General features: G+C 42.1%; 1 protein-coding gene across 1 annotated transcript in view; it reads right to left on the minus strand.

Moving 5' to 3' along the window:
• Positions 1-638: 638 nt before the first annotated feature.
• EHD3 (EH domain containing 3) overlaps positions 639-24,447 on the minus strand; it is a 46,209-nt gene continuing 22,400 nt past the window's right edge. The window contains exons 4-6 of the mRNA XM_075204364.1: positions 7,745-8,157; positions 4,781-4,945; positions 639-2,265 (exon numbers count right to left, since the gene is read on the minus strand). Coding sequence (XP_075060465.1) covers positions 1,738-2,265; positions 4,781-4,945; positions 7,745-8,157 — 1,106 coding nt within the window. The 3' untranslated portion in view covers positions 639-1,737. The remainder of the gene's footprint in view (positions 2,266-4,780; positions 4,946-7,744; positions 8,158-24,447) is intronic.

The following is a 24,447-nucleotide window of genomic DNA, read 5'->3' on the forward strand; positions in this document are numbered from 1 at the left end:
CGGGGGAAGGGGGTTAATTTTTTAAGTGTCGATTCTGCAAGTCGCTGGAAATCGACAAGTTTGCAGTGAAAATCTAAAGCGGCAGTGTCTCTAAAGGCATTTTTTTGCCTTTTAAGCTATTGCCGCTTTAAATTTTCACTGCAAACTCGTTGATTTCCTGTGATTGCAGAAATCGGCACTTAATAGATTCACCCCCTGGTCTCGGCCATCTCAGATGTGGTACAAAATTCTAGCGTTTTTGCAGGGCGTAAATGGCCGCGAGCCTTTCCGTAAAGCAAGAAATCTCATTGGAGTAATCTCACCACCGAAAAGGAAATCTTGATTTTGCCCCTGAGCCGCCCAAGTCCTCCCATTGGCTGGTGCAAAGGTCTTCTCTGCAAGTACTACCATCTAATTCTGCAAACAGATTCGCTTTGTAGAAATCTCCTGCCCCAATTATGTTACCATTCTGCTGTGTTGCGCATCATAAAAGGAGGTACAAAGTCTGCAAAACTGCCATTGGACAGCATCTAGCACATGATAATACGTCCTACAGATCACATATCATCACAAACAAGTTCAGTAAAGGGAATGACCATTATACTGGGAATGATGAAGGTGAATGACATATGGATCTACAATAAAACACACGGGGCGCGTTGTTTTGAAGCATATATTTATAAAATAAGTTATATACTTAGCAGATGAAAATACCGTATTTGCACAATCCTTGTGCTGTCTATTCTTGCTCAGCCTTGTCTGAACAACTATGGTTTATAAACCCCTCTAATACCAGGATACAACGGACAGTCATCCAAACTGGAGGCAGCAATTTTGCAGAATAAATTGACATTTCGCACAAAAAAAAAAAAAAAAAAAAAAAAAAAAAAAAGGCAGCTTATCAATACATGAATATCGTTCCACGTCAATGAGGGATGAGGCGTGAAGTGCCTCATGCCTCCATGACATCACTGGGAACTAATGAATTCCTAAGCTGCCCTCTCATGAATTTTGGTTCAGTTTACAAAACGGCTGCCTCTACGATATACACATACACAGTAAGCTCTATACAGGATAAGTAGTGTAATTTAAGACAATGATTCATTATCCAACTCTAGCGGAACAATGTTTTTGTCTAATAATGTGTCAAACACTCCATTAAATCCCATAGTACACTTACATAGGAACCCGATTACACCTCTGTCAATTCACATCGTAAACTCGGATTTTAAGACTTTTTCACACGTATCAATCTTTAGACTTCAAAGTATTATCTCGTTCTTCGGTATCGTTTCACATTCCTCACAAATTAATCAATACTACTCAACAAAGGGGGAAAAAAAAAAAGGGACAATAATCTAAAATATCTTTAAAAGATCTGAAGACGTACTTCAGGGATTTCACAGACTGTTAAACACACGTTTCTAAACGAGATAAAACAATTTTAAAGGCGACAGACTTATTGGCATAACACATTATAGGGTAACAATACATTGAGGTATTCGTAAAGCAATAGGAATATAGAAGCACGATACACGTCTTGTATCTTTCCAAGGTCTCTCTTCAATCTCTCTTTCTTCTTTAGTAAATATCAGCACAAATGAAAACTGAATTAGCTTCTGGTTACTTTGTTAATAAAAGCTCAAAATCGTATTTAGCATCTCGATGTAGGAATATTTCTATCACTCAATATGCCACAGCCGGCTTACGTCACCGTAGTAGCTTAAACTCCTCCGTCGTTCCAACGATTTGTTTGATCTATTCGGCCATCTTTCGTTTGGAGGGTGGAAGGAGATGACAAGGGAGGTCGTTGGGAAGCTCGTGACCTTCTAATTTAACCTTAATGAGGTGATTGGCTAAAGCAAACTCCTCATCGTCCAGCAAACCGTCTTTGTCTATGTCGGCCAGTTTCCAGATCTTCCCAAGGACTGTGTTGGGCAGCTTGGACTTCACCATCTCCCGTTTGGCGTTGGCACCGGTAATTTTGCCGTTGACGGGAGACAGCGTGTAGAAGATCTCGTCATACATGGGTTTATCTCTACCCACTACCCAATCGGCGTCATCGATGCCTTCTCCAGCCCCTTCCCCATAACCGTGTCCAAAGGGGCCATTCAGGGTGCCCTCAAAGGCGCCTCCTTTCACCATTTGGACTGGTTTCTGGGTTTCTTCGTGTCTAACCAGTACCATTAAGTGAGCGATGTCATGTGCCAGCATCTCGTCCACCGTCTCCAAGAGCTTGCACTTCAAGGGCTGAAACTTGTTGAAATCTTGGGCTTGTAAAAGGTCCTGAAGTAAAGACAAACAAGTGGTTAGTACGAGATGGGGCACAGGTTAGATGTGTTCTATCTGTACTGATACTATATACACATTCTGCCACGGAACAAACTGTGTGATGCAAAGCAAGACGGGGCTTACTTATTGAGTACATAAAGCCAAACTGACACCAAATTATATAAATTAGGCCTAGACAGGAATACTTTGCTTTCACTCTTACCTACCAAAACAGATTTTTAGCATAAATAAATTGAGGACATTTTAGATAATTGAAATAATAATCCAATTTTTTTAGCTCTTCATATGTTGATAGGAACTAAGGATGGGCAGCATGGTGGCTCAGTGGTTAGCACTTCTCCCTCACAGCGCTGGGGTCGCGAGTTTGACTCCCGACCATGGCCTTATCTATGTGAAGTTAGTATGTTCTCCCCGTGTTTGCGTGGGTTTCCTCCGGGTGCTGCGGTTTCCTCCCACACTCCAAAAGTCTGTGTGTGTTAGAGAATTTAGACTGTAAGCTCCATTGGGGCAGGGAGTGATGCAAATGGCAAATACTCTCTATACAGCGCTGCGGAATTGGTGGCGCTATATAAATAAACAATGATGGAGCAGGTTAGCTGCTAACGGAGGCTTAGAAAGCATGGTTTGAATCCCACCGTTAGCTTATTGTGACCCTGGACAAGTCATATAATTATTATTATTATTAAGATTTATTTACATAGCACCAGCATATTCAGTAGCTCTTTACAACTGAGATCAACACAGCAACAAAACTAAACTAGGAATCATGAAAATATATATACATACATATATATAAGCCTAGCGGCATGTGTTAGTGTGTGGAAAAAACTATATTCTCAGACAGGGCTCATCCAATTGACCTGAAATTTGGTATACTGACATTATTTGACCAAAAAATTATAATAGTGAAGTCAGTTAACTTCCATCATCCCCCCTTCCCCCCGTGGGAGGGGTAGTAAAGGTGATGATAACTCGGATTGACTTATGTCCATACGAAACAGGACTGCCGTTTAAGCTAAGACGGCGGCAGTTCCCTTTGAAGGCGGCATTTGCTATGACCATTAACAAGTCACAGGGTCAAACACTTGACCGTGTGGGTATTTATTTACCAGAGCCTGTCTTTGGTCATAGACAATTGTATGTCGCATTTTCACGAGTACGGAGAAGCAGTGATGTGAAAGTGCAGGTTATGAATACTGCCCTTCAAGGAAGACTGATTGAGCACAGCGATAAGGTGTTTAGCAGAAACGTTGTGTATCGAGAGGTTTTAGAACAGCAAGACGATGGAGATTAAGGATGTGGCGATGAAGATGAAGGAGGAGGTGATGGAGAAGAATGATGAGGTGGTGACATGTGGACAAAACCACGTTAAAAAAGGGCGCTTGCGTCGGGAAGTAACGCTCTTCCCATGAGGAGGCCTGGCCTAGCCCCAAATGCATGACAAGAACCTTTTTAACACCTTAAGTAGCTTGATTTGACTAGAATGCATGAGTATCATGCACAGGTTAATTTGTATATACATATTACTCTTGTTGTAGTTCCAGTTGTGGCCAGTAGATGGTGATAGCGAGCACTACCGGTCATTCACTCACTGCAGTCCCCGTGGGCCGCTGTTGTTTATAGAATATAAGTGTCAGAATTTATAGCCTTTACTGTACAATATAAATGTATGTTATGAATTCCTAGTTTTTTGTATATATTATAAGCACGGCATAGATATATTAAAATGCCTGTAATTCCCCACTGAAAAAGCTGTCATTGTACATGTGCGCAATATGGCTTGTCACGCAGAATACACAACACAATTCATTAACGCAGGAAAGGGGGCTCGCGGATTTATAAAGTGACAGAGGGGCAGTAAAATGTAGAAGATTTATTTTAAACAAAAGTTAATTCTCTGACTGATTTAGAGTGGGAAATCTTTTATACACACACACAGACCTGGGTTTGACTAGATAACCGCCTCTTGATATGGATATCTTTTTGTATACTTAAAAAAGTCATTAGGGCAGAGAACCGGTCGTTCGTTATTTGAATCCCACCACTGGATACGTCCAACTTTTATTTACTCGTATCCTTAAGAGATGCCTTTTAAGATGCGTATTTGTGTGTCCCATAAGCGAGAGTAATTTTGTGAAGTGCTGAAGGAAATGGCAGCATCTTTGTGATGAACCCATCGATACACTAGATTAAGGGGCGCATGTAACTTAATACACACATACAACCATAATTTTGCGTCTGTAATTAAACTAATACAAGTATCTATACCAGTTTGTGTATGTGGCGAGAATGGTATAATTTCATTCACGACATTGAGCAGCGGAATAACAAGGCACACCGAAACTATTTGGGGGTTTATGGAGGGTAGAGTAGCTTAAAAAAAACCCCAAAAACAAAACAAAATCCACAAACAAAAAACATTAAAAAAACTTTACTCAAAAAATATAAAAGGATCTATATATCCCCCCTCGTGAGGAGGACAAGGCTCTCCTATGTCTGTTTACTTTACCTGCATCTTCTTCAGGTTGGGGAAATCTCCTGGAGAGATCTGGTGTTCTCGTTCAATTCGGGAATAAATCTCCCCCAAACTGGCGATCAGTTCCTTTTTCTTATTGTCTTTGCCAAAGACGGCCGGCATCTCCTTCTTCAGGGAGCTGATGATGTACGCGTGGACCTGGGGGGGGACAGTAAGACAGCGGGCTCTGATTTAAAGGTGCAATTCATGAGTAAAAAATTTATTCTAGCAAAAATAAGGGTCATTTATTAAAACTGGTCCACAGGTAACGGTGCTAAAAAGGTTCTGTAACCAATAGCAACCGGCTTCTTGTTTTTGTCAGGTAACCTCCCAACTTGCAGGCCTGAGGGACAAAAGATATCTGCGGCTAGGATAGAGACCTGAAAATCGGGACAGTTGGGAGCTATATGGTTACATGTATAGAGGCAATCTGCCCACATTAGTCAGTCAGGAGCTTCACATCAACACTACAAAGAGGAGCAGGAAGTTACTTACATATGCAGTCATTATTATATTAAAGGTTGTTTTAACTTGAGCTCCTTGTCACATGCAGCCCTGTCCTCACTAACACATCACTCATCTCCTGATATACTCTGTGCTGCTAGGGAACCCTGCTCCTTCCACTATATAACTCTCAGTCTGTGGCTTCCTGCTGCCTCCATTCCCCTCCTCACATCATGTCACTGTCCCTGTCACATGCAGCCCTGTCCTCACTAACACATCACTCATCTCCTGATATACTCTGTGCTGCTGGGGGACCCTGCTCCTCCCACTATATAACTCTCAGTCTGTGGCTTCCTGCTGCCTCCATTCCCCTCCTCACATCATGTCACTGTCCCTGTCACATGCAGCCCTGTCCTCACTAACACATCACTCATCTCCTGATATACTCTGTGCTGCGGGGGACCCTGTTCCTTCCACTGTAGGATGTAATAAATGGAGCACGCAGGATCCAAAATACAGATCTACAACCAAACATTTCTGACTGCAAGTGTCAATGCTGGTGGTTTCTCTTATATCTGTTTACATGATTTTACTAGCGTTAAAATAACATATAAAAGTGGCCTAAAGTGAACCAGAACCACTATTTATTTACTTAAGAAGATAAAAAAAACTAGCAACCACATAAAGCATATTAATCGTGTTCACCAGTTTTATCTCACAGCTTTGTGTCACCTGAAACTCACGCAGATAACAGATTGGAATAAACGATCTGTGTCAATATTACAGAAAAGTGAAACCAGACGTTACAGGATCATAAACTTAAACGGACCCATAAACAAGTCTCTTTTCCTGCAATACTCCTGTCTACGTTGATGTGGTGAGGATATGAAAACATCAGGGGGAGGTTTGATTGTATTAAGTGACAGGTGAGTTGGAAGTAAGTAAAACTTTGCCGTAAAACTTTCCTAGCAAACGGGATCCCACCCAACAGAGTTTAGTGGGTACATCGTCCCTGGTATATAGCTGGAAAACATATTTTGAAGTTCATCCACCCATACTGCAATGAAGTGTATTAATCATACATTATTTATATCATATATTATTTATTATATAGTATAAATCTTGAGAGATTAAGGAGTATATTTACTAAACTGTGGGTTTGAAAAAGTGAAGATGTTGCCTATAGCAACCAACCAGATTCTAGTTATCATTTATTTAGTACATTCTACAAAATGACAGCTAGAATCTGATTGGTTGCTATAGGCAACATCTCCACTTTTTCGAACCTGCAGTTTAGTAAATATACATCTAAATGTTTTGATGGAAACAGCATGCGTGGATTAAACACAAATTCAATGATCTGATCATTCAGCAAGACCTCCAAATTAACCAATATGCTTCCAATTTGTCTATGGCCAAAATAGGCCAATCTAACCTTTTTACCAAGAAGGGGGCGTTGTTTAAGTGTCCCAGCAAATCTATGATGCCAGCTCCTCATAAAATCATTTTTTATGATGTATTTTCCAACTGTTAATTCATTTTTGATGCAAGAAGAGCATTGTATGATGTCCTTTGACTGTTCAACCCCAGGAACGTATTATAAAGGATAGAAATTCACAGCATACACAGGAAATACCAGACGTGAATTACGGCTCAATACGAATAGCTTCAAGTACTCAGACTGGGCTTTAAAATAGATGAGTTTTTACTTCCTTACTATTTATATTTTAAACTCTAAACTCATTGAAAGTCACTTTCTAGAAAGCCACATTAACCCTGTCTTTATTTCTGGATGTCTCAATGCACTGAAATTATTTATTTTAATGTATTTTTACAAAAGTCCCCTTCTCTCAGTACAGTTCCGGACACTTGGGCAGCACAGTGGCTCAGTGGTTAGCACATCTGCATTACAGCACTGGGGTCATGAGTTCAATTCCCGACCATGGCCTTATCTGTGAGGAGTTTGTATGTTCTCCCCGTTTTTGCGTGGGTTTCCTCCGGGTGCTCCGGTTTCCTCCCACACTCCAAAAACATACTGGTAGGTTAATTGGCTGCTATTAAATTGACCCTAGTCTGTCTGTCTGTCTGTCTGTGTGTGTCTGTGTGTGTATATTAGGGAATTTAGACTGTAAGCTCCTATGGGACAGGGACTGATGTGAGTTCTCTGTACAGCGCTGCGGAATTAGTGGCGCTATATAAATAAATGATAGTGATGATGCTGACACACCTTCCCCATTGTACCGGATTTATGGGTTGAGCCATCATCCTATCAAATTGATTAAAACCCCTGATACTTTGTAACACTTTGTAACTCAGCGATGTCACGGTCTCCTAGGAAACGGATAAACTGCGCTCTCCTAAATTTTGGATGCACCCAGAATTGACTGCCTCCTCTATGTGTAGACGAGGGGTGCACAGCGAAGGTATGGGCTAGACCACACCAAGCTATTGATGGCACGAATTGTATGTCTAGATCTTCAGGAAGATTTCCATTCCTATACACAGTTCACTCACCTTCGACAGCCGCGCCCTTTTGATCAAGTCGTTGAGTTTTCTCAGCGCCGCATTGCGCGGAAGGCTTTGAATGTCTCTAAAAAGATCCTGCTCCTCGGCCTCGAACAGTTTGCGGTTGTCGGGGATGAGCAGCGGGTGGGACCAGAACGATCCGATGTAGACCCTGATCACCTCCGGGGTGTTGACGATCTTTCCCAACGACCACATGAGGGCGCCATAGACCCTCATCAGCTGCTGGGTCTCGATCTGGTCGGCCTTGTTGAGGACCACTCGCATCTTGTCTTCGTGGTTCTTCAGAGCTTTGATAACTTCCGAGAACTCGTCGGAAATGTCCAGCTTGTGAGCGTCGAAGAGCAGAATGATGCGGTCGACTCTCTCCGCGAACCATTCCAGCACGGCCGCAAAATCATACCCTGGAACGACAACGTGGGTTATAGAGTTATTAGGGGTTGGTTGTTATTATACAAGTCAAAGCTCTGCTAGGACAGGTCTGTGGGGAGGAAGTTCTCAGAGTTAGAGGATTAGGAAAAAGATCTTCACATAACTGTGATATCCCAATTATTAGTTATTTGCCGACATTAATAAGATGAGAGATTTAAAATAAAATACATATTTAAAGGGGAACCAAAGCTTAAAAGCATATTTTAGAATGTCCCAGCACAGGGAGAACTGCAAAGTCTTACGGGGTTATGCTTTTAAATGGATTTCACCACCTTCAGGCAACTATAATTTGATTATCTTGTACATACACCCCTGCAGTTATGTTAAATACATTGCTTTATCTTTTTGTTTTTATGCCCTCCCCCCCTCCCCAATGCTTTTTGTAATCCAGGAAGATTTGTTTGTTGATGTTGAATAAATAAATCTATCAGGGTTTGTGGCCCTTGGATATCATACCCAGGGGCCACAAACATAACTAGAAGTTAAATATGTCTGAAGGTGGACAGTTCCTTAGTTGGATAATGATTGTGACAAATGTACTTTGTGTTATGTAGCTCCGTTTCCTAATTGGCTTTTATTCAAAACTCTTAACAATTTCAACCTTACTAGTATAACGAGTAACAGCCTCTGGAACCTGTTATCACTACGGACAGGCTGAAAACTCTTTTTGTTTTTAGGCGGCAATAGGGATTTTTTATCGCTTTGACGTATACATTGAATACATTTGGGGTATATTCAATTAGGTGTCCGGTTCGCAGGAACGCGCCGGAACGGACCGCAAAGTCAATCCACATTACAGCAAAAACGTGGATTTTCATGCGCACCCCATAGGGTTGTGTAGGAAAATACATGTTATTCAGGTACCATATTACTGGCAATACGGTGCAGGTTCTGCGGTAACGCGCGTTACCGTGGAACGGAAACCCAACTGAATATGCCCCATTATATACATTGCCGGCGGTAACAGTGCTATCGCTGGGGGTATCCCCCATCGGTGGTATGATAACGTCACCATGGGGCACATTTAACAAATGACGGTATTGCACTATCGTGCACTTACCGTGTAATTAGGTAAAGGAAGTCTGCAATTGATATTTATGACAGCTCCGTTCGACTGTTCAATCTCCAAAACCATTAATTTTCGCTGCAGTTCGTTTTTTCTAACAGTCACCATATGGTGACTGCTCGGGGGCCGGCATTTAACAAGTTCCGAAAAAACTAATTTTTCGGAAACTTGTAATGTAAATGTACAGCTGAAGCCGGAGAGCAGAGCTGTACAGTGCATGTGTGGAGGGATCACATGATCCCTCCCTGTCACTCACAGCTCTCTCTCTGCAACGATAGTTGCAGAGACAGAGAGGGGATCTGTGTACTGGACATGCGCACTTGAAGAGTGAGGAGAAGACCCGGAGACAGCGCTTCCGAAGAGGGGGGTAAGTATGTTTTTTTTATATCACAGAAACAGCAGTTTTTCGGAACTGCTGTTTCTCTGCAGGGCTGTACATAAATGTGAGAAGTAGTTCAATCCTTATCATTGCGATAAGGATTGAAAACTACTTTTCACTTTATGTGAATAATGATAAATGTGCCCCCATGCCTTTAACGAGGGAAGCCTATTTAACACACATCAACTTTTTTATTAATTTTTTTTTATTAGTGGAACTGAAAGCTCAAGTTTTAAGCCTGGGAGCTGGTGCAAATACACGCTAATGACAATGATTTCCAGCACTGGTTGACCCCTCCTGATTGGCTAACTGTTGGGTGCTTTGTTCTATGACCATTATTTCTCACAAGTACTATATTGATCCATATCACATCTCCCCCGGACACACACCGCGTCTCCCCCGTGTGTCTCCCTGGAATAGCCAATCCCACACGGAGGTCAGACTTGTTATGTATTTTGTTTCTAGAACTCTGCTTTTGTCTCCAGTTAAACTGTAACACCTACACATTTTAAACAAGACCAAAGACGAGTAAGAGAGGAAAATCCAAAAGGCTGCTCACTGTACAGTCATAGAAAACGTTGAAATGTTAATCAAAACAGCCAAAACAATCATTAAGAAATGGAGAAACTGCTTAAAACAACAGAGAGCGATCGTACAAAGTCTGACGGCCCCTTAACTATCTCTATCTGTCACAATAGAAGAGGACGTAATAAAACAAGACAAACAGCTGTAAACAAGACACAAAGGCACAATGTGATGTTACAAACACTTAGTAGAAAGGTAACGTAATAAACAATGACAAATAAATGTAACATAAAAGAGCCATATAATTCAAGTCTAATTAATGTGGTTCAAGTCAACATTTGCACCGCATAATACTAATCATCTATTATCTATCTAGGTGCAGCCCTCCAACCTTCAAAATAGCCGCTCGTTACCCCTCATCTAGATCAGTGTTGGCTAACCTGTGACACTCCAGGTGTTGTGAAACTACAAGTCCCAGCATACCCTTCCTGCAATAAGCTGCTATATATTGGCAAAGCATGCTGGGGCTTGTAGTTTCACAACACCTGGAGTGTCACAGGTTAGCCAACACTGACCTAGGTAATAAGATAAAACAAAACATGCAATCGAATAAAGAGACGCCTCTCTGTAATAACACATCAGCAGCATTATATACCAGTGTTACAAGGAGGTGATCTCACCTGATCACTGACAGCAGGAGGGATCTGCCACACACATGGTGAGTACAGTAAACAGATCACAAGAGACAGGATATATTTTGGCTTTCCAGTGACCCCCTCCTATACGGACACGGATAATCTAATCAGCTGACAAGTGTTTGAATCCTCCCGGATCAAACCTGTTATCAGCAGATAATACCGGGGAAGGAAGGTGCTCACACATGTAACAATGGAACGCTGTATCATATGTTGTGTAAGGCTGGGTACACACTACAGGGTTTTCACCTGACTATTGGGCCAATCACACAATAAACGACTGTTCAGGACGATATCACATTAGTGTGTACACTCCAACGATGATCGATTATCATTCAACAGCACATCGTATCGCTTCATTTGATTTTATAAATGGACTAAAAATCTTGTTCAACGATGGAACGGTCTCGTTCCAATTCTGCAGTGTGTACGCACTCAGGACGGGCAGTGTCCATAGATCCATCTTTTCAGCCGATGGTTATGACAGATGAAGAGCACAGATCTGAAGGTAAATCGTGTACACAGGAATTTGCTGCTGATCGGGGCTTTCAGTCGTTGGTAAAATTGTTCATAGGGCATTGTGAGAAATTTTCTGCAGTGTGTACCCAGCACATATACACAATATCACCTCTGCAGACTACAAAAATAATGATATAGAGCTTGATTAGCTAAAATTATCTCCATAAACCAGAGTTAAACAGAAGATTTCTAATGTATATAAGCACACATCTCAGCATTATGTAAACACAAATACAAAAAAAAGACGGTGACAAATGAGAAATAGGTCTTTAGTATTACTCTACTATTAGAGTTTGTTTATGACAACCCAACAGCGGCGGGTGTTCCCAGAAGAGAGGACTTAATAGGAACGCTATATGGCAAGGCCCACACTAGTAGCAGAGAGGCGCAGCGCTAGATGGCGGCAGCTTTTGGGGAGACCCGTCACATTGGAAGAACTCTGCAATACAGAGCCTGCCAATCTAACTTGTGGTAGAGTGACTTGTGAGCGTAAGAACCAATCAGAAGCGCCAAACTCCTAACTGCGGCTTCTGACTGGTCATCCCGCTCACACCCCTCTCGGCAGCGTCACACAATCCCGGCTAAAACTCATTAATAGCTGTTGCTTTATGATCTCTTAATCTCAGTATAACGTAAATGTATGCAGAAAATAAAAATATAAGAAAAACCATGGTCGCTTGATAATTTAGGCCTCAGGTACCTGAAAGTTTATGAGAAACATGATTCATGTGTAAAACACGGATGGGCAGAAATGGATGTTTATGTCTATACTTGTTTCTTAGTAGCATTACTCAGTTACTGCCGATAGAGGAAGCTGTATTGTTCTCGTTCAGGTTTATTTGCGCCTGTGATTGCAGCATTATTGTCCGTAATTGTTCACTGGGGGGTCCCGCAGCAAGATAACATCAAGCGTTAACTGGTCCAGTCAACATACAAACACCTGAAAATAAACCATTTCCTCCAGCGTTTCTCATTCTCCAGTGTAAGTTTGTTTTGTTTTTAGTTGGTCACTGAAATGAGATTTATGGATAATGCAGCATGAAAGGGGGTTCCCACTTCTGGAAAATAACCTCTGCTTACACTGTGCAATGTCACTAAACAGAGCCCCATCCCCTCTCTTCCTCCGTGGTGTCTCATCCAATTAACCCCACAGAGAGGGGAGGGATCAGTAAATCAGCCCGACACACGAATTATCATTTAGGAAATGTGTTTCCCTCCATAAAGTGATATCTAATATGGAATGCGACCCTTTTACAGGAAAGCGTATTACTGCTTGGTCAGCACGCGGCTCCCATGGGAGCTGCAGAGTTCTACACATTCCTGGAAATTCTATAAAGTACTTTTTTGGACAGTTTTATTTATTTATTTATTTTAAAAAAAGTATTTTTGCTTTTAAAAAACCTTTATTCTCCACCTTAGTTAAGCAGCTTTAACATCATGGAGAAGCCCCCTTTCACCTAGCTCTTTCTCTTTAGGATCCTGGATAAAATGAGGCTGTTATAGTATAATGCTATATGTACTATTTGGGTCGTGGTTATCCCATGGCAGTCACATAGAGCATGAGAAAGAAGAACACTTTCATCATCATCATCATCATTTATTTATTTATATAGCGCCACTAATTCCGCAGCGCTGTACAGAGAACTCACTCACATCAGTCCCTGCCCCATTGGAGCTTACAGTCTAAATTCCCTAATATACATACAGACAGACAGAGAGAGACAGACTAAGGTCAATTTTGATAGCAGCCAATTAACCTACCAGTATGTTTTTGGAAAGGGGGAGGAAACCGGAGCACCCGGGGGAAACTCACGCAAACACGGGGAGAACATACAAACTCCTCACAGATAAGGCCATGGTCGGGAATCGAACTCATGACCCCAGTGCTGTGAGGCAGAAGTGCTAACCACCGAGCCACTGTGCTGCCCACTTTCATTGAGGTGGCAAAGACTGGTCGGCAATTTACACCAGACCGGTCTACAAGTGTGTGATGTATGCTGCGCCTGATTGGCCAGGAGCCCTGGACAATATAATCTATGCGATGAACGTACTTGACCACTCTGCCGGAATGTCCATATCTAGGGGTGTATTTAATAAACTGCGGGTTTCAGAAAGTAGAGAAGTTGCCCATAACAACCAATCAGATTCTAACTACCATTCTCTAGATTGCACTAGATAAATAGCTGGAATCTGATTGGTTGCTATGGGCAACACCTTTACTTTTCCTTTTTAAAAGGTTTGATAAATCTACCCTAAATCTAGGAGTCTATCCAACACCTCGTACATCACATTTAAGTAAAACAATAGTTCCCCTTTATCTAAGAGCAAAGTGTAATTATAGGATCGTCCTATTACGTTAGTATTTCGCTGGCAGGTTCCAACAATACAACAGTATAAAATGTCAGCGCTTGATCTCTATTAAACAAAGTCAAAGGTAATGAAATCCCTCTGTTATTATAACAAAAGACTAAGCAGAGTGCCGGGATTTACTGCAGGACAGAATGGGATTATCAACCTTTATACATCCTGAGCTCAAAGTGTATACGCAGCACTAACCCACTTTCATATACACTGCGCAATGTCACTAGACAGGGCCCCCCCATGAAAGCTGGAATGCCCACTGAGCCGCTGTCTCATCCAATTAACCCCATAGAGGGGAGAGATCAGTAAATCAGACCTGACACCAGAATGATCCCATTTAGGAAGTGTACTTCCCTGATATAGTGATATCTGACGTGGAATGTGACCCTTTCACAGGAACACGCATCAATGCTCGGTAAGCACACAGCTCACACGTGTGCTACAAATTCCTGGACATTCTAGAACCGCTAATTTGCACGGTTGTTCTTAAACTTTATCCCCTGACTTCCTTAAGCAGCACTAAGTGAATAATAGTTAATGTGCTGGGTAATTGCTCTGGCAGCCTGAAGTCCCAGTGCGATCACCATTAGCGATAGAACTTTTAATGCCCCATGGCGAAAAAGGGATTGATGGCTTGTAAAGGAGATATGCTGTGTGAACTTGTACGTTGCATTACTTGAATTTTGCAGCACAAAGAGGTCAGTCGTTGTGTGCAAACACCTGTGTCCAAGTTTATAACACACACGCTTGACTTTTCTGGTGTCTAAAGTTCTATATAAGCTCAACATACCAGTGATAGGTAAACTTAATCTTGTCCGAGTGCTACTTTTGAATCTGGATGTTCGTTGCCAACCTCTGCATTTTATCTACCCCTGACTGAACTCCATCTGTCCTTGATCTCCGCACAGTGGCTCAGTGGTTAGAACTTCTGCCTCACAGCACTGGGGTCATGGGTTCAATTCCCAACCATGGCCTTATCTGTGTGGAGTTTGTATGTTCTCCCCGTGATTGCGTGGGTTTCCTCCGGGTGCTCCAGTTTTCTCCCACACTCCAAAAAACATACTAGTAGGTTAATTGGCAGCTATCAAAATTGACCAGTCTTCCTTTCTGTGTGTGTGTTAGGAAATTTAGACTGTAAGTACCAATGGGGCAGCCAATTGGGAGCCATGAGCTGCAATACAATAGTATTTCAACAATATTGGGTGTAATACGGCATTAAGACCTGAGGTGACCGAGTATCACTAAGGCCGCTTGTTCTAAGGGAACCTTACAGCAGGAGGAGATAAGGAGCTATCAGCTGTTTGCAGGCTTCTGCTGCGAGTGTAGCCCAGCATCAAACATCAGAGCTGCGATATTAAGTCGTACTGTATAACGGCCGGTCATCCTTTATTTTGGTGTAATAAAGTAAGCGTATACAGATCCTCCATTTTATTATAGGGATCAACGATCATTATTTCAAGCTTCTCTACAGTATTTTACTTTACTGAATTTTACCATAGGCCAGTAAAACTCATTTATTTAGAGAAACGCAACACGCTCTGATAAAAGTCCATTTTCTATCTCCGGTGGTGGGTAAAACATGCCAGTCACCAGCTCTGATTATCCCCAAAAAGAGCCAAGTTTTTCCTCCACACAAAAGGGGACATGATTTTGTCCCAAAAAAAAAGTTGTGACTTGGGCAGACTAGGACAGAATTCGGGAGCATCAGTGAATGGTTTTCGGTGGATCGACGGCATCAATTATTGGGTACCAATTTTCCAATAAGGTACGTTGGCAGGAACAAGAGCTAAATCCTGGAGAAAAGGTTAGATCAGACTGCAAAAGTAGAGAACAAACGAGGAGATATGACTGAGAAATAATTACTATGAGATGCACATTTGAGTTCTTCTCCGATGCTGAAGGAAATTAAACCCTACTTACTATTAGACTTATGTATCGGGTAGCTGCAGAACGAGTAGCACTTCCTCCACTGCCACAACTAAGCACACTTATAGCAGACGTGCAAATATCACACTCACTGGAGCCCCGTGCAAGAGATGTAGCACTGCAGCAATAAATACTGGATACAGTGGATCCATATACCCCAAATATCCTGAAGTGTTAGTGAACAGCAAAACATGCTTTAAAGTGCACCTGTCACGGAGGCACAATGGAGGCAGCCTAATCTGTCCACTAAGGAGTCACATCCCTCGGGAAAGACCATTTACGTAAGCGCTTTCCCGACGCCGCATGCAACTTTTGTGCAAATGCGCCAATTTGTGGCGCATTTGGATCTGTGCCCAAGATGGTGGTTTGACCATCCAGGATTTCATTCTATTTTATTCTAGGCATTAATTTATGGCATCTATTAATGGGGTTTTGCTAAATTATTTTTATTTGGGTGTTGCTTTTTTTTTTGTTACTTTTTAAAAAGTGTACAAATTTCACCTGCATACACTGGAGGCCGCCGTTCCGTGCGCTGAACAAATATTCATGAAAAATCAGTCTATCAATGCACTGGGAACGAAAGACGTCACTGAGGTACGAGGACCAAAATGCGGCCTCCAGTGTTTGTGTCAGGCACCCCATAAAAGGAGAACCCCACCTCAATCTAAAAATTTAGTTGTGACGTTAGAGAAGATAAATAAAACAAGAAACATTTACTTACCTCCGATCCCCCCCTTTCCGGGACTTCCCCTGATGGCCGGAATGATCCGAGCAGGAGATCCCTAATTCCTATCAGTGTTGTCTCCCGCCCCCCCTCGTGAGTTCCCCATCGGGGAACTCACATCAGAATGGAGAATCTGTGGCAAGTACATTATTCTTATTTTATTTAATCTCATCTTACTCAACTCAACATTTTTGTTTTCGATGGGGTTATCCTTTAAGAGCAGAAAGGAACAGGGGACAAGGTACGTTTTCCAAATAAAATGAACTACAATAGATAATATTTACACGTATTCAACATACTAATCATTTTACAATTGTATTTTCCTTTTCATTTTTTACTTTGTAACTATGTTTTATTTTCCTTTTTGGTTGCAATATAGATAATGTTCATCCACAGGTCCCAAAAGCCTCTAATTTATTAATATTTGATGGTTTACCTCCTCCACATGTAAAGGTCACCTATCGTCTCTGCCATATTAGACACGTATCTTCCAATTAGTGTTTGTAATACACACATTTCATTAGTTTGTTATAGTAAGGACTAATTTAACACCTTTTTCCTCGTAGAATAAGTGACGAAATCGGATGTGGAGCTGGTATCTCATTATGCTGGTTTCTGTTCATACCAGTAATAAGGGGAAGGAGAACGGGGTAATATATTCTATACACTAGGAAACTAAAATGACCGACTCCTCTGGTAATAGGGCCCAGGGTTAGGCAGAACAGATAGATGCTTTGGGTGAACCTCCAGATGCAGTTTCAGCATTAAACATGTTTTTTCCTACTGTGGTGTAGAAGCTGCAATCTCTCAGTCTTCTACCCTAATTAAGATTTACCTCTGGATATCAAGAGGGGGATGAGTGAACGACCATTTAGTGACTGCGGAACATTAATAAACAGCCACCGTGCCATGATCGTGTACAAGATAGAAGTATGTAGTCTGTTTTACTTTGGGTACCAAAACACTTTATTTAATCTCCTTACAGAATTAAAGAGTAAATTCAGGCATTAGGCAAATTTAAACTCTTACCGGCCCTCCCAACTAACAGAACTACCTGGGTGAGACCCCAGAATCCCTGAACTTCAGGACATAGGACTAAACTTATTTTAAATGATTGGGGGTGCTCCCGTTACCCTCGCCATAGTCCTGAAAAATGCCATGTATGGGCCCAGTAAGTAGCTGTGGTAGCACAAAGGTTTGGGGTGCTCAAACACCCACTGACCGGGATCCGATGCTCCAGGAGAAATTTGCCCCTATCGATGCAAAGTGTAAATTCTTCAAGGATTTTGAATCCAATCTGCTCTCTGCTGAGTTGTCAGACAGAAGTTGACAAGACACAGCTTCAGTTCCGTTTAATCGGCTTCTGTCTGACAACCCAGTAAAGGCCAGTTTGCATTCCACAGGTTGTCATGCCTGGAGAATAATCAGTATTAAACGCACCAAGCACCAGCGGACCTGGGACCCTGATACTTCTAATAGTTAGAGGGAGGGAGAAGGATTTCTGGTTATATAAAAACGCTTAATGCCTGAAATTATCCTTTAACTGTCTTGTAATGAAAAAATATTTTTAGAAATTCCCAGAAACAATAATAATCAAATGAAAATGACAATATATACACATCAGAAACTTAGTTACTGTATTAATGCAAAAATGCATCCTAGCTGCACTTTTGCATTGCAGCAAACGCTCAGCAGCGGTTAATGGGTTTGTTACATTGTCAGAGCTGTTAACGGGATTAAGAATCCATGCATGTCTAAGCGGAAAACCATTTTTTGCAAGGATGCAGAAGCTCTTGTGCTTTTCAATACCTCCGTACACGCATCTGCGGAGACCACTATAGCCGTTCTCCTCTTGTGCTGGGCGGGAAAATGAAACACACAAGAAACACATGAAGCATGCAGGACTATCTCGGCAGCTGCAGAATGGACTAGAACATACGTCTCTAACTATTCCAGAAAAGAGAAAGAAACTGTAAAAATCATTCCCAGATTTCCTGTGCAGCGTTAATCCCGGGTCTCTGCTGCAGCTGTCAATCAAAATAAAAGGAAACAACCTTGGTTATATTAGGAGTTTCAATTCTGTCCTCAAAGGGTTTCAAACTGCATTTGCACATTTCGTCTCTCTGAATTTGGCCTCATTACTACCCCAACCAAACCACTCAGAAAAACATCCACCCAGCAATAATCATGGCACGAAATGTGAATTTACAAACACGGTGCACAAAGGGATTCCGTGGAAACGTCAGGTCAACAAAACTCTTCCCCACTTTGTGAATCGGCCGGTTCTGCTGCGAAACTCGATTTGCTCTAAAATTTCTCTGTTATTTCAGCCAGCTCTATAATAAGCAGGTGCAAAGAGAGGCTCTTTTAGCAAAGAGTAGCTCCTCGATTAGTATGTATTGGATGTAACCTATACTCCCAAAATTCCTGACTGGACAATTGGGACATACCCTGATCCACTCAAACATCGGCTGATGTCTAGGCCACCCCCATTTCAGTGAGACCACACCCATTTCCCCACCAAGCCATATCCCTTTTGACCACTGAAAATGTGAAATGTCCCACAAAAATTGGGACAGTTGGCAAGTAAGCTAATCCTGTACCAGTGGCCTATCCACACTGTTCCATGAGTCAAGGGTGCCCCATGGCTACCGCCCTAAACCAAGACTTTTATACTGCTAGCAAAATATTTAATACCCCCTCCCCCCACAAGAACTACTGCTCTATTACGATCTCACTGCATCGGTGCGGTTCTTTGGTGCTGCCTCCCATACTGCACAGAAAGATCATTCTCCCTCCTCTCTTCCTGGCTACCCGACCACACTTAATGTGTCAGCCGACAGTAGATCCATCCACCGGCACGGAGCTTGAGCCAGGAGGGGAGGAAGTCGTGTGCAAGTGGGGTGACTAGTGCAGACTCCCGGACGGGAACACACACTACCTGTGGTCTTGCATTATAGAAACGCACTGTATGGATTGGCTGAATCTAACCACATGGGGCAGCGATGTCACAGTCACTCAAATGACTGCACTCCCAGCTTTTTGACCTGTGTCAGATCCCATTAGGACAATGTCCTAAAGATATGGAGAGGTGCAGTGGAATGCCAGGTCAAAGTTCATTTCTGAAGACTTCACCTTTGGTGTTTTGTGAACCATTAGCTTATATTACAAGGATTTCAGGCACTGTAACATGAGCGGACGTAAAGGTACTGACTCTGTTAATACCTAAACTAACTGGACAAGTAATAGTAAGTGTGGTGATATATCTACTAATTCTGGTATACATTACTGTATTACTGACTACACAGCTGGCTAAACCATTCACCTTCTGATATTCTTTAGCTGAAAGAACAATGAATCTCTCTGTGTATTTCTAGAAAAGATACCAGCAGCAACTGGAGGTGCAGGCCATAGATATTCTGTATAGTTATACAGGGGTTTAATTACATTGATACAACATACTTTCCTACTCTTCTGGGAGGCTCCCGGAGAGCAGGTTTCTAAAGTCGGGAAGTATGTGATACAAGTAACGGCCGCACACATTCTCTTGTCTTTCCACCCATGAATCTTTGACCTTTCCCACAACTTTAATTCTCCAGGTAACCGTCAGAGGGTCCAAGTTTCATACGCTGCTAACAAGAACTCACATCTTCTTTAGTACAGACTTGTTAGTAAGTATCACGGTGTGCACATCTACACACTGAACTGGTTTCACTCCTCTTCCACTCTGCATGTTCTTCATTATTATTATTATTATTATTGCTGTTGATATGTAAGGAGCCACAGGGCAGGACAAAGGGGAAGACAGAGCATAAATAAAATAGGGACATACAAGATAGACAAAATAAATACAGACGTGACAACAAAGGTTTGGGAGGGCGCTGCGGGTGAGAGGGCTTACAATCTAGTGAGAAAAGGGCTCAACGGAGACAAGAGAGTGTGGCTCACAGTCGAGACTGGGACAGTTGTGAGGGTGTACCAGTGTGAGCAGTATAGGGGGGGATTAGGGTATGTGTGAGGGTGTACCAGTGTGGGTAGTATAGGTGGGAGTAGGGTATGTGTGAGGGTGTACCAGTGTGAGCAGAATAGGGGGGATTAGGGTAGGTGTGAGGGTGTACCAGTGTGAGCAGAATAGGTGGGAGTAGTATAGGTGGGAGTAGGCTAGGTGTGAGTGTGTACCAGTGTGAGTAGTATAGGTGGGAGTAGGCTAGGTGTGAGTGTGTACCAGTGTGAGTAGTATAGGGGGGAGTAGGGTAGGTGTGAGGGTGTACCAGTGTGAGCAGTATAGGTGGGAGTAGTATAGGTGGGAGTAGGCTAGGTGTGAGTGTGTACCAGTGTGAGTAGTATAGGTGGGAGTAGGCTAGGTGTGAGTGTGTACCAGTGTGAGTAGTATAGGGGGGAGTAGGGTAGGTGTGAGGGTGTACCAGTGTGAGCAGTATAGGTGGGAGTAGTATAGGTGGGAGTAGGCTAGGTGTGAGTGTGTACCAGTGTGAGTAGTATAGGTGGGAGTAGGCTAGGTGTGAGTGTGTACCAGTGTGAGTAGTATAGGGGGGAGTAGGGTAGGTGTGAGTGTGTACCAGTGTGAGTAGTATAGCTGGTAGTAGGGTAGGTGTGAGGTGTACTAGTGTGAGGGTGTACCAGTGTGAGTAGTATAGGGGGGAGTAGGGTAGGTGTGAGTGTGTAACAGTGTGAGTAGTATAGGTGGGAGTAGGCTAGGTGTGAGTGTGTACCAGTGTGAGTAGTATAGGGGGGAGTAGGGTAGGTGTGAGTGTGTACCAGTGTGAGTAGTATAGGTGGGTGTAGGGTAAGGTGTAGTAAAGAGGTGGGTTTTCAGAGAGGTACAACACTGTACTCACTGGTAGGGTGGAAAGTCACCCCACCCAGGGTTCCATTCATCTGAACCAAATGGCAGCTCTGTGGTTTGTTTCCCAGTCACAGACAAAAAATGGGGCTGTGTAGTGGGGTTGTGTGAAGAAGGACCAGTCAGAAGCAGCCATCACAGATATTGCGGCTTCTGATTGGTCAGCCCGCACACACACACACACCCTCTGAAGGGGTGACCATAGATGTAATAATGCAGTTTGTATGATTTGAATGTGGGGGGGGAGGGGGGATTAGAGTCTTGTAGCAGTAGCATACCACATATTATGTAATTAAAATGCAAGTTCTTGGGGATAGAGCCCTTTTCCAGCAATTACTCATCTAAAGTGTCATGCAACTTGACTACCCTATTATTTTTTTTAGTTGTTTGCCAAGGTGCAGTATTTGTCTTGTGCAACTAACTAAATTAATAAATACATGTAGGTGTCTACTAACATAATAAGACTGCAGTGATTACGTCATGCCCTGTGTAAAGGAGCTGGGATGGCCATGTGGAGGTGTTCTAGTAAGCGGAGAGAAGCAGCCCAGGAGGATACATACAGCTCAGGGACATTGCTACAGAACACTCATCTTAACGCATTATGTTCTATGTACAAAATCCAACTTCTGGCACCAGGAGAATGTGGAGTGTGACTGCTGAGCTTGGATGGAAAATTAGAGACAGTTCACTATGCCCCAAAATGATAATCTAAGTATAATAATGCTGCTTTCATGATATAGTGAAACATCTATTGTTACATATTAAGGAGCAAGGAAAGTCAATATTTGAGTAAGATTTCTCTACCCTGTCTCATGTCTGCACCTTCGCAGTCAACCTCATATCTCCTTGTTTTTATGTAGGAGTTGTTTTTTGTATGATTAGCTGTACCGACAGTCAGAGTTCTGTGCTGCCTTATAAATAAACAACGTTGAATATATATTACCGAGCTGAAAAGATGTACATAAAATAACTGGAGATAGTTAAGTACACAAGTCTACCATGCTCCCTTTAATTGGCCTGGAGCAGGCTGCCATGTTAGGAGACAGGTGCTTTTCTAACAGAGCAGACACAGAGTGACTTGCAACCTGCTGATCTTGCTTTGTAAAAAAATGCACATTGTGGATTAGTAAAAGCATATCACAGGGTCAGCTTTCTGACATGCATCAGATCACATTAGGACACTGCCTTAAGAGGTGGTAGGAGCAGTCTGTACTTGAGGAGAATTTTAATTTAATTTTTTAACATTGTACAGTGGAGTCCTCCCCCTAGTTTGTGAAACAGAGGGCGATACATTTTAGTGCCATGCCGTCACTGCCCAAAGCAATCAGATTCTAGTTATCATTTATTTAGTACATTCTACAAAATGACAGCTAGAATCTGATTGGTTGCTATAGGCAACATCTCCACTTTTTCAAACCCGCAGTTTATTAAATATACCCCTTGATATCTTAATGTGGTTTTGACCCTATGGAAGTTATGTTGCGCTATGACCAGACCTCACCACAGCCAGTTCTGTCCCTACAATCTGTGAGAACTGGAGATTTAACTCATTAGTCAAAAGTCAATATTTTAGATATCCCTCTGCATTTTATCAGGATACAATATCACACTATATATTATTTCACTATATTATTCTTTGATACCGACGCCGGTTTCAGATTCGCTGTCTGGCTGGTGGCAGTGTTGCTGTTGATATTTATTTCATTTTACGTTTGCTACTGTAACTGAAATATGTGTCAGTGTAAACAGACATTAAATTCCGGATACGATGCATTTAAGAAGGATTAAGATCTGCATGAATTTATCTGAAGCAGAGATATATGAAGGGACTGTTAATTAAACTGCTCAAAACATTTCAAAATAGTTTTGCCTTCCTTATCCACAGGGCCCTATACAGTATCTGTAGTACAGAAATAGAATGTGCTACAGACTAAAGGTGGAGTTTACAAACATTGTGAATACTTTTAGTACATGGCTCAATATTTTTTTTTCTGCACCACCGCTAGGAAAACAGCATAATAGAATACAAGTCCACCATCCCTTTCTTTAATGGAATACATTGCATTGTTCCTAAGATCGTTAAACGACTGCAGTTTACTTGCGGATTTCTCCTGGTTACCAGCCGTGGCCAGAACCATGCAGGTCAAGGCGTAGGACAGTGATGGCCAACCTGTGACACTCCAGGTGTTGTGAAACTACAAGCCCCAGCATGCTTTGCCAGTAGATAACTAGTGGCAAAGCATGCTGGGACTTGTAGGTTCACAAACACCTGGAGTGTCACAGGTTGGCCATCACGGGCGTAGGACCACATATATGGGATACTGGGAAAATATAACTTATAGCCGGAAATCTGTAACGTTAGATTATGAATACTGAAAACAAACGCTTAGAACCTGTCCTTGTTCATTCAGGCGCAGGAGAAAAATAGACATTCTTATTTTCAGCGATAAACATAAGAACTGTCCCGGGGGAAAACCAGTACGCAGTGGTGGTGTAACGATGAGCTGTGCGGAACATCCTGGTTATAACAATGGAACTACTCAAAGCAAGAAATAAAAAAGAAATTACGCAACTATTATAGTAAAAAAAAAAACAACAACAAAAAAACCAGTGACTAAACACTCTGTACTTTCCTAGATTGGAATTACCGTAAACGAAAGAGTAATACGTGACCTTGGACATCTTCCAGCAAAGTTTCTTTTGGTAAAAGAAAAAAAAAAAAAAAAAAAGTACATGAAAAGTCAGAAATACTGAGGAAAAATAAAAGTACACATGAGAAGGAGATCAATGGTGTGAACTCACCTGGTTCTCCTCCTAGTTATCCTGTAGCCTTGCTAGGGATATAGTAGTGAGAGGAAAACCCATTTCACACTTCCTTGGTGGTTGCTATTAATGACACATCATTGGTCAATTCCTTCCTGTGATTCTTTTTCTAGGTGCAAGTTCTGTTAAAAGGCAGTGACTAATTGGAGAGATAGATAATCTTTCTACGTTAATGAAACTAACGCGTTTCACTGGAGTCCTGCGCCTTGTCCACTGAAAAAAAACAAACTGCAGCGAAACGCGTTTAAACTCATTAACTAGAAAGTATATTGGCAAATTATTTAAGGCAACCAATGTGTGAGCGAATGCACCTATCACAAGCCGCAATCTCTTGATTAGAGCTTGTGATTGATTGGGAATACCAAAACACCCCCTGGTTTTTG

Source organism: Mixophyes fleayi, chromosome 3, assembly GCF_038048845.1.
Source record: "Mixophyes fleayi isolate aMixFle1 chromosome 3, aMixFle1.hap1, whole genome shotgun sequence".
Taxonomy (NCBI): Eukaryota; Metazoa; Chordata; class Amphibia; order Anura; family Limnodynastidae; genus Mixophyes; species Mixophyes fleayi.